At 59.3% G+C, this 15,890-nt stretch overlaps 1 protein-coding gene across 2 annotated transcripts in view; it reads left to right on the forward strand.

Moving 5' to 3' along the window:
* UNC5A (unc-5 netrin receptor A) overlaps positions 1-15,890 on the forward strand; it is a 61,508-nt gene that overhangs the window by 38,032 nt on the left and 7,586 nt on the right. Inside the window, exons 2-7 of one of the 2 annotated variants that reach the window (XM_057312352.1) lie at positions 7,646-7,867; positions 13,066-13,209; positions 13,456-13,559; positions 13,706-13,886; positions 14,516-14,683; positions 15,243-15,407. In XM_057312352.1, the coding sequence (XP_057168335.1) occupies positions 7,646-7,867; positions 13,066-13,209; positions 13,456-13,559; positions 13,706-13,886; positions 14,516-14,683; positions 15,243-15,407 (984 nt within the window). The remainder of the gene's footprint in view (positions 1-7,645; positions 7,868-13,065; positions 13,210-13,455; positions 13,560-13,705; positions 13,887-14,515; positions 14,684-15,242; positions 15,408-15,890) is intronic. The other variant, XM_026511037.4, reaches the window with a different exon arrangement.

Genomic DNA, 15,890 nt, shown 5'->3' on the forward strand with positions numbered 1-15,890 from the left:
GCAGTTGCCCACGTTTAAAAACTAATAGCGCATGAAGCAGTCTCAGGCCGTGAAGGTGCAAGTGGGCAGGAGAGCAGACCTCGCCGTTCCCCTGCATGTCTGCACCCCCAGCCCCCCGCCACTGTGGCCCTGGCTTGCGGTCCCAGCCGCCTCCCCGGGGCCCTGCGCACGCGCTCTGCCTCCCTGGGGTCTGGCCCAGGTGCTTCAGAAATCAAGTTCCCTTCCCATTGATTTCCTTGATTGCTGCCGGCTTGCGTGATTGATTGGAGGGCAAGCAGAGCCGGCTTCCCGTCAGATTTGAGTGCGTGCCCTCCACTTCCAGCCCTTCAAGGAGCTGACGTTCACCACGCATTCAACAAACACCTACTGGGTGCTCGCTGTGTGTCACGTCCCGGCCAGGCTCCAGGGATGTGCAAAGGCATGTCACCATTCAGTCCCTGCCTTCAAGGTGCTGGCAGTGGGCAGACAGACTCATGAGTGGTGACACTATGAGGTACAAGGCACTGGACAAGTCTGTGGAAGCTCGGAGGAGGGCTGGCCTGCTCTGGCGGGGTGGGGGTGGGGGGGTCAGGGAAACTTCCCGGGGAGGAGGTATTTGAGCAGGCCTTGAAGGACAAGTAGAAGTCACCCAGGCAGAGGGACCCACAAGGCCTTCGGGACTGGCCCAGAAGAAAGAGAGGTTCTCTTCCCAGCAGCCCAATCCAAATCCCAGAATGCCATCTGTTCACGTGGGTGACCTGTACGTCTGGGAACCAGTGTCAGATGCCCACGTCCGGGGCCAGATATGGCCTCAGCCCACCTGGACCGAATGAGCATATGGCCTGAATGGGGCGGAGGGAGAGCATCCTCTGCAGAAAACTAGGTACTCTTAGCCGGGAGGTGAGGGAGGCAGAGCCTGGCACACAAAGTGCACGAATCCTTGAGGAAATGCTGAGAGTCAAGTTGCCATCGCCCAGGCTCACTTGGAGGGAGGCCCGAGAGGCAAGGACAAGTGGCAGCTCAGGCCCTGAACCAACAGGGCCTCCAATGCCGGGTGAAGGGTGTGGTGCGTTAGCCCGTGGCACTCTCTTCTCTCCCCCCAGGCCTATGAAGCCGGGACACCCAGGCCCCATGGGGACCTACCAAGTGCAAATCTCCAGGCAAGGCAGTCTGGGAACATAAGTGCCCAGGGGTCAGGGGGCTCAAAGTTGGGTGAATGGGCAGGAAAAGTTCAGGCTGGAGCAAAGAGAAAACTGCCAGGCTCCGGGCTCCCTCCTCCACCCCATTTCCAATCCAGAATATTTCTCAAGAGCAGACAAAGCGGGAACTTGTGGCTCTGACCACTAGGACTGTTGGGAAGATGAAAGGGAGCAGGTGGCAGCAGGGCCAAGGCTGCGCTGGGAAAGCAGCGCTCACGTCTCCCGGCTGAACGAGGCCAGATGACACCCTGCCCCCACCCTTCCTCCCTCCCTCCCAGGGACTCAGTCTTTGCTCAGAAAATACGAGTTCATTAATAGCTTGATTAATCACACCTCATATTTTCATGGTGCTTTTAAAAATAAAACATTTGAAAGCACTTTCACACCCACCCTGGGCCTCAGAGTTACATGGGCAGGTCTCATCATCCCAGGCTGCAAGTGAAAAAGGGGGGCTCAACTTCTGAAGAGCAACAGGGCAGCGGCACATGGCCATGCAGGAGCCTTCTCCCTGCCCAAACTCCGCCCGCAGGCCTCTCTGCACAACCTCTGGCTCTCCCAAGAGTGAAGTGGCCACCCTTGGCAGAGCTGCTGAAATTCAAGGGAGAAGAAGGGGGTAGTCATTCAGTCACTCAACAAACACTCCATCCGTATCCTGGGCTCCCACCCCAAGCAAGTACAATAGTGCACAAACTATCCTGTATGTACCAATTCTGAATGCACCCTGGAGGGAGGCTCAGGGCACAGGTGGACACTAGGGCGAGTGACAGAGAGTCAGAGAGTGTGGACCCAGGAAGGCATCCCAGAGGAAGTGGCACACCTGCTGAAACTTAAAGACTGGATGAGAGTTCCCAGATGGACCTCATGGGGCAGGTCTGCCATGGGGTCCACTCCATTAGCTGCTCCCTCATCCACCTCCCCACTGCCCCTCCTGCCTCCCTCCACCTACCTGTTCATGCAAGAAGATCTCATCATTCCCTTGCACACAGCTCTCCAGAGGCTCCCACTGCCGTTGCAATAAAATCCCAGCTCCTTACTGGACTGGACCCTAAAGGCCCCAGGTCAGGCCCCTGCTCCCTGTCTCTCATGAGTCTTCCCTGCCCTCTCTCAACTTTGGCCATGCTGACCTCCTCACGGGCCTCGCACAAGCCCGGCTGTTCTCTGCTGCTCCCTTTTCCTCAAACCCTCTTCCATCTGGCTTTGGCATTCAGGGCTCTGCTCAGCTGTCACCTGTGCAGAGACATCTGCCCTGAGTTCTCCTCCCCTCTAGAGCCCTTGCACCCACACCCTTTCTGAAATAGCACCCCTTTTACCTGCGTCATCACCCTCAGCAACATCTAGAATCCTCTATTTTGTTTTGTTTCTCCAACTTGGAGAGCAGGGACTGTGTTTGTCATGCTCACTGTATCCCAGAACAGTTCTGGCACTCCAGAAGTATTTGTTGAATGAATGAATGAATGAATGAATGAATGAATGAATGAATACATTTCAGGTCATGGGAGCACTCTGGGAGGGAAGGGAGTCAGTCCCAGGCTCAGCTCTGGCCAAGCCCCCACCTGCTTCCACATACACCAAGATGAACCCACGTCGTCTCCCAAGCCCTTCTCCCTCGTTGTTCATTGTGCAGGAGATGCTGGGGATGGGGACTGCTTGGAATGTTGCTCCCACCCTTAATGGGGTGTCCGGAGCAGGGGTATCAGCTGGGGCAGCTTGGACAGCCAGTGCCCTCCCAAGACAGGTGGGGGCCAGCTGGCCAGCCCCAGGGCTCACTAGAAGTGGGGTTCATGCCTCGGGGCCTGGGCTGTATGCAGGTGACCAAGAACCCACTGAGGATCTGCCAGTTAGTGAAAGAGGTTTTCTAACTGATTTCCAGTAAGGCAGCTGGGCCACACGTCCTTTGCAAGTGGGAGAGGCTTGGCTGGGGCATGGTGAACAGAGCCTCTGGGGAAGTGAAGGCTGGCGTTCAGAGCATGCCAGGGCAGTCTGGTTGGTGGGACCTGTACCTGCCAGCCTTCCTGCAGCCCCTGAGTGTCTGTCCCGGCAGAGTAATCCTTCCATGTTCATTGCTCAGCAGCCCCGAGGGCAGCAGCAGTAGGCGGCCCGCTCCGCCTCCCCAGTTGCTAATGCTGGCCCGAGGCAGCCTTGAGCTGAGCGGCAGGGACCAGGGTGGATAGGCTGGCTGAAGACAAAGGCCTTAGCTGCCCACTTGTTTCTCCTGTGTAAGAGCTACAGCACCAGTGAGCCCAGGCCCTGGATGCAGAGAGGGCAAAACGGTATGTGTGCTTTCCTGGGAGAGTGAGGTGGGGGAACTCTCTTTCTAGAGGAAGTGACAGTAGAACTGGGCCCTGAGGAGAAGGAAGAAGAGTGGTGGCAGAGGAGGGAGGAAGGGTGTTTGAGACATAGAAGACTGTGGGCAGAGACCTAGAGGGGGTGGGGGTGGTGCCTAGGAGTGATCAGTTGATGTTTCTGCACAGGAAGGCTGGAGAGTTGTCTGTGCTGGAACAGAAGACTCAGGGATGCCAGCAAAAGCACTTGGCCCCATCCTGAAACACCCGTGGGAGCCAGGCACACAGCGGAAACTAGAAGAGGCAGGCCTGGGGTAGGGCAATAGGGAGCGGTGGGGACTGTGGCAAACTAGAGCGCTCGTGCCTCATGGGAAGGCTCACCGATCATTTGGCCCTGAGCATGCACTGCTTAGTGCTCACTTTGTTTTAGCAAAGTACGGGATTCACGTCAAGGAGAAAGATGCTCACTCTGGTGGCCTGTGTTATGGAGGGGGAGAGACCCGCGGCTCATGCTCCACCTTAGTTCAGGCAAGGGGCCTAAGTGGGACAGTGAGGGGTCAGGCAGATCACAGGTGCTGACCACAGGATGGAGACCGCATGGTGGGCTCCGGGGCCAGAGGATGGGAAGCCAGCTCTGGCCACCCAGGAAGCTTCTAGTAGCTCCAAGAGTGGGGCCTGAATCTACCCCTACCCGTGGCCTCAGAGTGTCCTTGGGAGAGGGCATAGCTGCAGCCTGGAGGGTGCCCCCTGGGTCCACCCGGTAAATGCCTCCCCTCAGGGTGAGGAAGGGAGGCCGCACCAGCGTGGCGTGACAGAGGTGCTGGAGAAGTGAGCTATGTCCCTTACTGGTCACAGTACATTTATTTTTCATTAGCAGTTAAATGCAGACATGAGGGATTGTGCTGGGTTCAGCGGGCAGCTGACGTGAGCAGTGCTTGGTGCCGCAATCAATAGGGAGGCTAGAGGGCCACTCACTGCCCGTGCCCCCGGCCGGGACCCCAGCCCACCCAGCCCCGAGCCAGCAGGCAGGCCCCGGCCATTGCATCGAGCCTCTGCAAGGTGAGGCGCAGGGAAGCCCGGAACCTGCCACTAAGGGGTCCCGTCCCCCGCTGGAGCCGGTGACCCCTACCCCCAGCCCCCTCCAGGCCCCATGCAGTGGTCAAGAGTGGCCCCGCTCTGTGCAGCCCTCGGGTCTGTGGAGATAGTGTGTCTAAAGAGGCCCCTGGCCTGCCAGCTCCCCACTCCAGGCCCACGCACAGAGCTCACGCTCCCGTTCACAGTCCACATCTTAGGAGGCCTGAGCCTGCCCCAGCCCTGCCCTCGCTGAGTGGCGAGTGGCTACCGAGTGGCAGTGAAGAGCGAGTGTAATAACAAAAATGAGGTGGGCCCCCACGCACTCTGTGAGTCCAGAGTGCGAGCCAGGGGGTCCGAGGTCTGTGACTTCCCCTGGGAGCTCAGCGTCCGTCTGTAAGATGTCTAGGCGGCAGCTCCGCTCTGCCGCACCCCCACCTTCCTCAGCCTCAAACAGACCCCAGGGGGCACTGGCAGAGCCCCCGAGGTATATCCGATGGGGCAGGATGGAGAAAGGGGAGCTTTGTTTTCCCAGCTGCCAGTGTGGTTGCTGGGCAGGTTGGCCTTCGTCTTGGAGCTGAAGGAAAGGGCGCAGGCCCCAGCCAAAGAGCTCACGAGAGGCAGAGACAAGCTGGGGAGAGGCCATGGTGGGGGCTGAGGGGTGAGGGCCCTCCTGCAGATGCTGTCTTGCTGAGTCAGAAATGCCCTCCACCTCCCACACAAGGGCATGACTCCCCACCCCCATCCTGAGGGCAAGGCATTGGTGGCTCTGTGCCTCAGTTTCCTCATCAGCCCTCAACCAAGAAGACGTTGCTCTGAGGGCTGCTGAGCTGAGGGAGAGAACCCCTTTGCCATTGGAAATGCAAAACCACTAGGCCCTGGCAGCAGTCAGCGTAGGCCGAGCACGGTGCCTTTTCTCATCTCATCCTCACAATAGCCCAAAGAGCGGGGTGCTCCCTCTGGCAGGCGGGGAGACGGGCTCGGGGTGGGGGTGGCATGCTTGAAGTCGCACCAGGTTTTAGCCTCTCAGCCAGCATTCCCAGCTCACCTGAGCTGGCCCAGAACACCTACAGGACCAGGCATGGATCCCCTCCCCAAAATCACGGTCTTGGGGTGGAGAGGGCAGACTCCCACCTTGGAAAGGGAGGCCCTATGCAAACGGCAAAGAAAGGGCAGTGTGGATGCCCTCCAGCCAGAGAGGGAGCCAGGTCTTCTTGCGTTAGAAGCCCTCTGTGGGTTTTGGACTGCCCCCCAAAAGGGTAGGCGGGAGAAAACCCAAGAGGCTGCCTACATGAGGCCCCTCCAGACTTTCCCAAAGGGCAGATGGGACCTCAGTGTCACAAATGACAGAATGCCTAACTCACCCAAGGTCACTGCTAGCAAGGAGCGGAGTTGGTGGCTAAAGCCCAAGTTCTTCCCTCTTTTTTTTTTTTTAATAATGATTTTTTATTATATTATGTTAGTCACCATACAGTACATCCCTGGTTTCCGATGTAAGGCTCGATGATTCATTAGTTGCGTATAACACCCCGTGCACCATGCAATACGTGCCCTCCTCACTACCCATCACCGGCCTATCCCATTCCCCCACCCCCCTCCCCTCTGAGGCCCTCAGTTTGTTTCTCAGAGTCCATAGTCTCTCATGTTTCATTCCCCCTTCTGATTACCTCCCCCCTTTCCTTATCCCTTTCTCCCCCTACTGATCATCCTAGTTCTTATGTTCCATAGATGAGAGAAATCATATGATAGTTGTCTTTCTCTGCTTGACTTATTTCACTAAGCATTATCTCCTCCAGTGCCGTCCATGTTGTAGCAAATGTTGAGAACTCATTCTTTCTGGTTGCTGAGTAATATTCCATTGTATATATGGACCACAACTTCTTAATCCAGTCATCTGTTGCAGGGCATCTCCGCTCCTTCCACGATTTAGCTATTGTGGACAATGCTGCTATGAACATTGGGGTGCATAAGGCCCTTCTCTTCACTACGTCTGTATCTTTGGGGTAAACACCCAGTAGTGCAATGGCTGGATCATAGGGTAGCTCAATTTTTAACTTTTTAAGGGACCTCCACACGGTTTTCCAGAGTGGCTGTACCACCAAGTTCTTCCCTCTTTATGCCCAGAGACCACTGTTGGCTGTAAGAGTGGGTTGTGCGGAAATCACAGTGGCCCCAAGGGAAGCCAGGCTGTTGGGGGCCTGTTTGGTGGGTAACTGGCTGGAGGCTGAGGGTACCCCCCCCATCCTCCCATTCCCTCCCAACTCACCCTTCTCCACCCTCCCAGAGGTCCTGCTGGTCCAACAGACTGTCAGACTGCTGTGGGGGGTTACCTACCTGTGTCATTAGCAACAAATGACTTGTGGGATGGTTGTGGTTTTCAGTTAAAATTAGAAGGAAGCCCATATTCAGGTCTCCTTGAAGGGGCGGGAACTGGCCTAGGTCCCTCAGGCTCCCAGACACACTCTCCTGACTCCCACTCTGTCCGGGCCCACTGGCAGCCCAGGCTCTCCCCCTGGGCCTCTCTTATAGAGCTGTCGCCAGCAACCCCCCACGCCCCACCTCGCAGCTGCCCCCTCGCCTCCTTCATTCATGTGCTATTTTCTGAGCACCTCCTACTTCCAGGGGCCAGGAATGAGGATGAACCCAGAAGTGGCCCCAGAGACAGCCAGGCACAGGAGCAAGGGACCCTGCCCACCTGCCCTGCTGGGGTCCTCTCCCTCCCTCCAGCGTTCTCTGGACCTCCTAGGGTGGTGGGCTGCCTCCACAGGACCCTCAACTTCTTCTACCTGAGTCACAAAGAGCCCTAACCTGCCGTGTGTGGAGGGCCCCCTAAGTGCTGGCACACCTACCCTCGTCTCATTTCACCTCTCCAAAGTCTTCAGAAGTGGGTGGGCTCCCCCCATTTTACAGAGGGGACACTGAGGCTCAGGGGCGCATTCAGTAGCCTAGATTGCTGGGCTGGAAGTGGCAGCCTGGCCTCACTCTCCTCCCGTCAGTCCCACCAGCTGCCTTCCCAGGGCCCGGCCCCAGCCCCTGAATGGGCACGTAGCCCCCAAGGGCCCTGAAGGCCTGGCAGAGGCCCCGGCTCACCTTCCTGCTTTGCCCCCGCTGCAGGTGCCCAGCAGAGCGCCACGGTGGCCAACCCGGTACCCGGCGCCAACCCGGACCTGCTTCCCCACTTCCTGGTGGAGCCCGAGGATGTGTACATCGTCAAGAACAAGCCGGTGCTGCTGGCGTGCAAGGCCACGCCTGCCACGCAGATCTTCTTCAAGTGCAACGGGGAGTGGGTGCGCCAGGTGGACCACGCAATTGAGCGCAGCACGGACGACGGCAGCGGTGAGCCAGGAGGGGCGGCCAGGCAGGGCCAGTTGAAGGGGAAACGAGTCTCAGCCTCAGGGAAATGGAGCCCCAGGGAGGGGCTTATAGTTGCCGCTGGCTGCGCCCCCGTGAGCAGAAGGCCGCGGTGTCACCAGCCCTGAGCCTGCCACCCCAGCTCCCCAGACGAGGCAGGGCTCCCACATCCGGGGCCCCACCCTCACCAGACCTCACCGTCGGTGGGGGCATGAGTAAAAGGGAAGCCCCCTGCACACGCCCCAGGATTCCGTGGTTGGAGGGGGGGAGTCCCACCGCCACACCGGAGCCCGGGCTGGGCCAGGGGCAGCCTGGTGAGAGGTGCCAGCCAAGAAAGGCAGTTTGGAGGGTGAAGGTCCCCGATGGTGGAAGAGTTCACAGACCTCACACTCTGATTGTTTGATCCGTGTGCCCCCGTTCACTCATGTGCACGTTCCCCGAGCATCCACTTCCATGCTGGTCACACAGCCACCGCCCTCAGAGAGCCCCACCCCTGCCGAGAGGTGGGCAGCACGGTGACCTCTCAGTGAGTCCTGGGAGCTATGGCAGCAAGAGGAAAGCAGGACTGAAGCTCCTCAGGGGAGGTGATGTGGAAACGAAGGGGTTACGAGAGCTAGTCAGAGAGAGGAGAGGGGAGCGGCATTCCAGGAAAGGGGCTCAGCTCGAGCAAAGGCTTGGAGTCAGAGACGTGGGTGTGCTGTCAGGGTCAGCAGGGAGGGTAAGAGGCGTGCACAGGGACCAGTGAGTGGTGCCATCTGGAAGACTCACCCATCGGGCTCTGGAGTGAGGTCACAGTCCCATGCGATTTCAAACTGCTGGGAGGTATGGCCAGAGCTGTAGGTGACACTTGGGGCCCGTGGGGGTGAGGGGACTGATAGAAGAGGCAGACCCAGAGACACTGAGGAGAGGGAACCAGTGAGACTGAACTGAGACGTGGAGGGAGGGGTTCCAGGGACAGCAGGCTGACTCAAGAAGTTCCCTTTCCATGGGACGCCCCATTTTCTGCCCCTACCCTGGCCTTAGGCAGCAGGTGGACAATGGGGATGTGAGCAGAGAGCCCTTGTTTGGGTCCCAGCACTCCCCAAGGGCAGGCCTGGGGGAGCTAACTACAGCCTCTCTTCCTCCTCACTAGCTGGACCCCAGTTAGGTTGACTTCCTCTCCCTTCCTTGGCACGTTGTGAGGCCCCACACACGAGGAGCCCTCAGGCTGAGTCCGAGACACACAGCACACACCCGTGGGCCACCAGTGTGAGGCCGGAGCTGCGGTGCAGACGAGGACAGGCAGGCCGTGCCCAGGACAGCTCATGCTGATGTCAAGGCAGGCGAGAGACCCGGAGGGGTGGCGCAAGCCGCCAGGCAGGAGGGTCTGGTAGCCCAGGAAAGAGGAGGGGTAATTTCCAAGCGCGAGTCTCATTGCAATGAGCATTTCCCAGGCCGAAGGGTCAGAAGATGCAAACACTGGAGTGGTGGGCCAGCCTGCCGAGACCCAGGTGGGGGCCGAAGGGGCTCTGGGGGGCAGGCAGTGAGACACAGAACTGTGGCAAGTTGGTGCTGCACAGGAGGAGACTGGAGGAAGGGGCCCTGCTGGGGAGAACATGGCAGCTCTCACAATAACCGGGATGCGAGCAAAGGTAGCTGTGAGTTTAGGCAGCGGGTGACTTAGTCCTCAGAACCAGCCTGACGTGTTACAGATGGCTGTGACTCATCCAGGCCCCAAAAGAGTTCCAGCCAAACATTCAGGTCCCTAGGAGTCACACCTGACTCTCCCCTACCAGAGTCGGCAGGGGCTGGTCTCCTTCCCGCCAAGTGTCAGGTCCCCAGCTAGCCGTTCCCGCCCAGGCCCCGGAGCTCCGCAGTGCCCTGCCGTATGCACAGCTGCTGCTTGCAGCTTCTCTCTTGCAGTCCCCAGAGGTTAACTCTGTGCCAGGCCTAGGTTAGCCCCCAAGATGACCCCCCACCTTCAGACCCCACCTTCAGACCCCAGCAGAGTACCAGAAGCCTCCCTGCCCCTGCAACTTTAGGGCCTGTTGGGAGTGTCTGCCTTCCCCGCCCCGGGCCTCTGTTTCCTCATCTGCAAAATGGGGGTAAGGAGGGTCCCCTTTCAGATTGGTGGGGGAAGCCATGAGATCTCATGCACCCTGTGTGAGCCCAGTTCCAGGCCTTCCCTCTCTTCCCACCACACACTCAGGGCCCAGCACCACTTTGGGGCGTGATGAGGCCCCCCACTGCTGTGACACAGCCCCCAGGGAGAGGACAGGGGAGCAGAAGGAAGCTGTAGCCAGACAACTGCCTTCCCGCATCATTGAGGGCCTGTCTGGAACTTCTTAGAAGGCTCTAGGCCAGTCTCCTACTGCTCCCAGCCTCCCCTTCCAGGCTTCCCCACACATCCCTCCTTGTCTCCTGCCCTCAGGAGGTCTGGAATCCAAGGCTTGGCTGAGACCCAGGTCAGTGCCTGCATAGCCGTCACAGGCTGGGCCACACATGCCAAGAGCCACCACGCACTCCCCAGCAGACTCTTCTGGCCTTGCTCCCTTCAAACCAGGCAGAGAGCAGAGCTCCTGGGGACATATCCCTCCTGTCATCACTGCGGCCCTTTCCTGCCCTGAGCACACAGACTCAGGCCTCCCACGGCCGGCACATCTGACTGTGTATTGATCTTGTTGATTTCTCCGCCCAAAGCCATTGAGGCCTTTGAGAAGAGACAGCTTCCCCTGCTCACGAACAGATGGCACTGCAGCGCACAGTGGTGCCGCGCAGACACTCAGGCCGAAGACCCTGACCCAGAAACATTCCGTTGTCAGGCAGGTATGGGGGGTCCTAGGTCAGCGCAGATCTGAAGCCCCACCCTTCCTGGGTAGCTGGGTGGACACCCCAGGAGACAGCACCCCTGTCTTCCCCTCACTTGTCCCCATTCTGCATCCAGAAGGCCAGGAGAAGGGACCAAAGCCTGAAAACCCTCAAACCCAAACCTGCTAATGTTATAAAAGCCCAAAATCTGTGAGACCAAGCCCTAGAGTCCCACGTGGGAGTGTAATGTATTGTTAAACGAACGGATTATTAGAAGCAGATTGGTGAGAACGTGAGAACCTAAGCCCCAACTTGGCCTCAGAGCCCCACCCTCCACCCCTCTAACCCTCCACTTCCCAAAAATACGCAGCACGCCCACACCGGGGCCTCCCCATGTGCCCACAGCATTTACATACCCACTCACACCCCACACATGCCAGGGCCAGCAGGGACCCTGCCTCCTTCCTCCCCTGGCATCTGCTCAGTGACCTGCAGGGAGGAAGGCACCGTCTTCACATCAAGGACCAGCAGGGCAGTGTCTGGGTCTCCCCCTGGGTCCACCACCCTCCTGGAGCATGTGGGCCTCAAGGGCACTGCCTGGATCTGGGACATCATGGACAAACTTGGCCCTCATTCATGGCAGCAGGAAGGAGATGAGGGGGTGGCAGTGGCAGGACAGAGGGGAGAAAGAAATAGGAGTGCTTAAATTTAGTGCTGTTCTCCCCAAGCTGAGTTGCCTGAGCTCCCACCACCACCACGGGGGATGCAACAGTCCATCCATCCATAGACATGTCCACTCAGGAGAGGTACCTAGTTCAGAAAGCTCTGACAGTCTCTCACCACTAACCCCAGAGGCTTAGAGCTGGAGGGCCCTGTCACCACCCCAACTGAATGCACGGCTCCTTCTCAGTTGCCCTAAGACTCCGTGTGCTTGACAGGTAGCTGGAGCCCAGGGCCCTCTTCCTGTATACAGACCCTGTGAGGGACCCTGGGTTCTCAGCCCTCACCCTACCCCCAGAGAACGCACACATTCTTCACCTTCAAGAAAAGAGGTGGCAGGCAGTGCCCAGAATGGAGGGAGCTCAGCCATGACGACCTCAGCCAGAGGTGGACACGGCCCCCCACCTCCAAGTCTCCCGTGAGAACTTGCCGGGGGCAGGGCCAAGTGGGAAAAGTCTGGGGACCCAGTGTGGAAGCTGGAGAGATTCAGGAGGAGGGGTCTGGGAGTGGTCAGGGAAAGACATGTTAGGGAAGGTAAGAGGGAACACAGCCTCCAGGCCTGCCTTCTCAGCTAGGCTGCCCCTCCTCCCGCAGTGCAGCCCTAATTGAATTTCTCTGTTAACAATGGAAACACATTGGCTGCCCGGCCTCTCTCCCTTCTCCTGATAAGCCAATGACCCGAGGGAAATTGGGGTCAGGAGAAGGAGAAATTGGAAACAGTCTTTTCTCACTCCTGGGGACACTGGTTTTGGCCAAGGGCCAGGGGACCGGAAGAGGGCTGGTATCTCCCCTTCTGGGTCCTCAGAGGCTCTGGGCCCCCTGGTGCCCCATTTTCTGGGTCCAGGTGTGGCAGAGGGTAGGGGGGCTCCGTCTGTCCTTGAGAGGGGTCCCTTCAGCCCAGTGCAGTCAGGGTAGAGATACCCGTCACCGGCCAGCTTCACCTCTGCAGACTGCCCCCCCTCACCCCCACCACCGTTTCCCCCGTGAAATGGGCGGGGTGAACCCCCGAACACACTCTGGATTCAGACAGCCCTGAGCGGCTACAGCAAGTCACCGTCTCTCTAAGCCTCTGTTTCCTTGTCCATAGAGTGGGGGCAATACCGTCCAAGGGAGGAGATTGAAGAAAATAAGCCCGCATGTGGGAGACCCTGGCTAAGCCCCAGGGGTCTATTATCATACTACATAATCGCAGTAATTATATGGTTAATAGCTGTTATTACATTATCACATGTCAGAACCTACCTGCTAACCCCCAGGGAGGTGAACCAGATCCTTCCTCACCTTGTTTTAACCACAAAGCCCCCGAGCTAGCGTGTCTGCCCCAGCCCTTCTGCCTTGGGTCCTTGAAGGCCAGCCCTTGTAGCCCAAAGCTCTTCTGGGCTGTTGTCTCTGCGACGTAGAGATGTTTCTGTGGCTCGAGGGAGACAGGCGTTGCTAACAGAGTATAACGAATGGAAGTGCTAAGGACTGGCTCCTGGCCTTCAGGAGAGAGAAATGGAGCACCCTGTGGAGCTCCCCCAGAGTTCCTTCCAGGCTAAGGGTTGACCTCAGGGTCCACTCTCCTTCTGAGCAGAGTAGCCGTGGTGGTGCAGGGACCCCCACAGATCTGGGTGGCAAGAACTGTATGAGGCATGGCACAACCAGGACCCTGGCTACCCACCCCTCCTGCCCCCCAGGGCTGCCGGCCATGGAGGTCCGCATCAACGTCTCGAGGCAGCAGGTGGAGAAGGTGTTTGGGCTGGAGGAGTACTGGTGCCAGTGTGTGGCGTGGAGCTCCTCGGGCACCACCAAGAGTCAGAAGGCCTACATCCGCATTGCCTGTGAGTCCAGGGCCTGGCCCTTGGCTGGGGCGGAAGGAGGGTATCACCAGGGGTAAGGGTCTGGTCCTGCCTTGATGGGTGGAGAAAGTGCCTCTGCACACTGCCCAGCCACCCCCGTGTCCCCCTAGTCACTTGGCACTTTCTCCTGCCATGCACCATGGCCCCTGCGGGACCAGGAGACAGGGCCAGCCAGGCTGAGCCGGCATGAGGCATTCAGGCTGGAGGACACTCTTGCTCTTCTCTCAGATTTGCGCAAGAACTTCGAGCAGGAGCCACTGGCCAAGGAGGTGTCCCTGGAGCAGGGCATCGTGCTGCCCTGCCGCCCACCAGAGGGCATCCCCCCGGCTGAGGTGAGAGGGGCTCTGCTGCCCACTCCGCAGGTGGGTAGGGCTCCCAGGTCTCGGGTCCTGCCTGCCCTGACGCCCCCAGTGGCTACTCGCGCTCCAGGTAGGGCCAGCACGGGCGGGCAGTGCAGTGGCATGGCTCCCTCCCCCAGGTGGAGTGGCTCCGGAACGAGGACCTGGTGGACCCGTCCCTGGACCCCAATGTGTACATCACAAGGGAGCACAGCCTGGTGGTGCGACAGGCCCGCCTGGCCGACACGGCCAACTACACCTGCGTGGCCAAGAACATCGTAGCGCGTCGCCGCAGCGCCTCAGCTGCTGTCATCGTCTACGGTGGGCCCCAGTGCTGGTGGGGCAGAGGGCCCCAGGTGCAGGGAGACGGGCGACGATGGTGGGTGGCTCCCCATGGAGCCAGGGCCCAGGGGACCAGGCTGTGGCCTCCCTGGGAAGGACAGGGAGAGGGCTTGCTGTGGCTGTCCAGGAGCCAAGGGGCGTATCTGGGCAGAGGTGTGGGACAGGTTGGTGGTCCTCTCTGGCGAGACCATCCCTTGGGTTACCTGTGGGCCAGGGACATAGTGCAGGCGGAGATGAGGGCACAGGATGGGAGTCTAGGAAAGGTGACGGACCACAGGCACCCCAGGAGCAGGCAGAGGGGACGGGTGCAGGAGTTGCCCTCCTGAAAGACTGGGGTCTGGGCCGGAGGAGCATGGGAGCTGCAGCGAGGGCCGGCTGCCCTGAGCCCTTGCAGAGCCTGCTGGGAGAAGGGCTGTGGAGCGGGTCCTGCCAGGCCCCAGGGGCCAGCAAGCACAAGCATGGGCTCCCCTCCAGGGCTTCTCTGCCAGCACAGCCACAGCCTGCCCCGTTCCAGCTCACAGCCCCTCTGCCCTCCTGCCCTGGCCCCTGGGCCAGCGTGTCTGAGGAAGCCCCCGCTCCCTGACCCCAGTCCTTCTCTGTCCGGCCAGTGAACGGTGGGTGGTCGACGTGGACCGAGTGGTCCGTCTGCAGCGCCAGCTGTGGGCGCGGCTGGCAGAAACGGAGCCGGAGCTGCACCAACCCGGCGCCTCTCAACGGGGGTGCCTTCTGTGAGGGGCAGAATGTCCAGAAAACAGCCTGCGCCACCCTGTGCCCAGGTACCAGCGGCCGCTGCCTCCCGCATCGCTCACCACGCCATCTCCGTGCCCTGGCTCCATTGTGCCCACCAGCCTGCCCCCCATGGCTCCATCCCACCCGCCTGCACGCAGGGCCAGGCTCAGTCTAAGGCTGGGATGGGGTTTAGTGTGATTGGAAGCAGGGCTTGGTCTGTGTCCAGGCGAGGCCTTGACAGAGGGCCTGAGTCAGTCTGAGGTACAATCAGGACAGGTACAGACGGTGTGGGGCAGGGGCAGGGCACCGCCTGAGCCTACAGAACCACCTGTGCCTGGAATCACAGGGTCATCGTGGGACCGAGTGCCCTTGCTGCCCCAGGGCCAGGACGGCCCCCTAGTGCGGCTAGAGCAAAGCAGGCCCGGCATCATCGTGCCTCCCGTCATTAGCATGCGTCATTCAGGCCAGCTGGACACCAGAGGGTGTGCTCCTTACCACAGCATTGCACCTAGGTCTGGATGCCCAGCAGGGCCACGCTGGCCAACTGCCTAGGCTGCCGCCCGGGCTGACCGCACCGTCTCCTCTCTGTTCCTGTCTCTCGTCTAGTGGATGGCAGCTGGAGCCCATGGAGCAAGTGGTCGGCCTGTGGGCTCGACTGCACCCACTGGCGGAGTCGTGAGTGTTCTGACCCAGCACCCCGCAATGGAGGCGAGGAGTGCCGGGGCACTGACCTGGATACCCGAAATTGTACCAGCGACCTCTGTGTGCACAGTGAGTCCTCCCTGTCCCAGGAGTCCTCTTGATTTTGCCAGGATTGGCCCTGACCAGCCCCAGGAAGGTGAAGGCTAAGGGAATCAGTCCTCTGCCACAGGCTGTACCCCCTCTCCAAAGTTTAGGACCCTTGGGAACTCCCCATCCCTAATATACCCACACATGTGCCTGTGTATACCCCAGTACCTCTCCTGCCTCTCCTGAAACATGCATACATGTGAACCCTTCCCATGCACCCCAGGCTCCTGGATCCCCTCCTCTCCTGCAGTTTCACCTCCAAGTGGTCCCCCAAGTGCACACACAAGTCCTATGGGGACACTGGCCTTGTGAGGCCTGTTAATTACAAGGCCATAACTAACAATTAAAGATCTCTGTTGGATTTTTTTCTCTACAACACACCCTCCCCCATTCTTTCAATTAAAAACCTAATTATCTGTGTCAATTCCTTTCTGATGGACATTTCTTCCATTATGCAAAGCCCTT

Source organism: Ursus arctos, unplaced genomic scaffold (genome assembly GCF_023065955.2).
Source record: "Ursus arctos isolate Adak ecotype North America unplaced genomic scaffold, UrsArc2.0 scaffold_15, whole genome shotgun sequence".
Taxonomy (NCBI): domain Eukaryota; kingdom Metazoa; phylum Chordata; class Mammalia; order Carnivora; family Ursidae; genus Ursus; species Ursus arctos.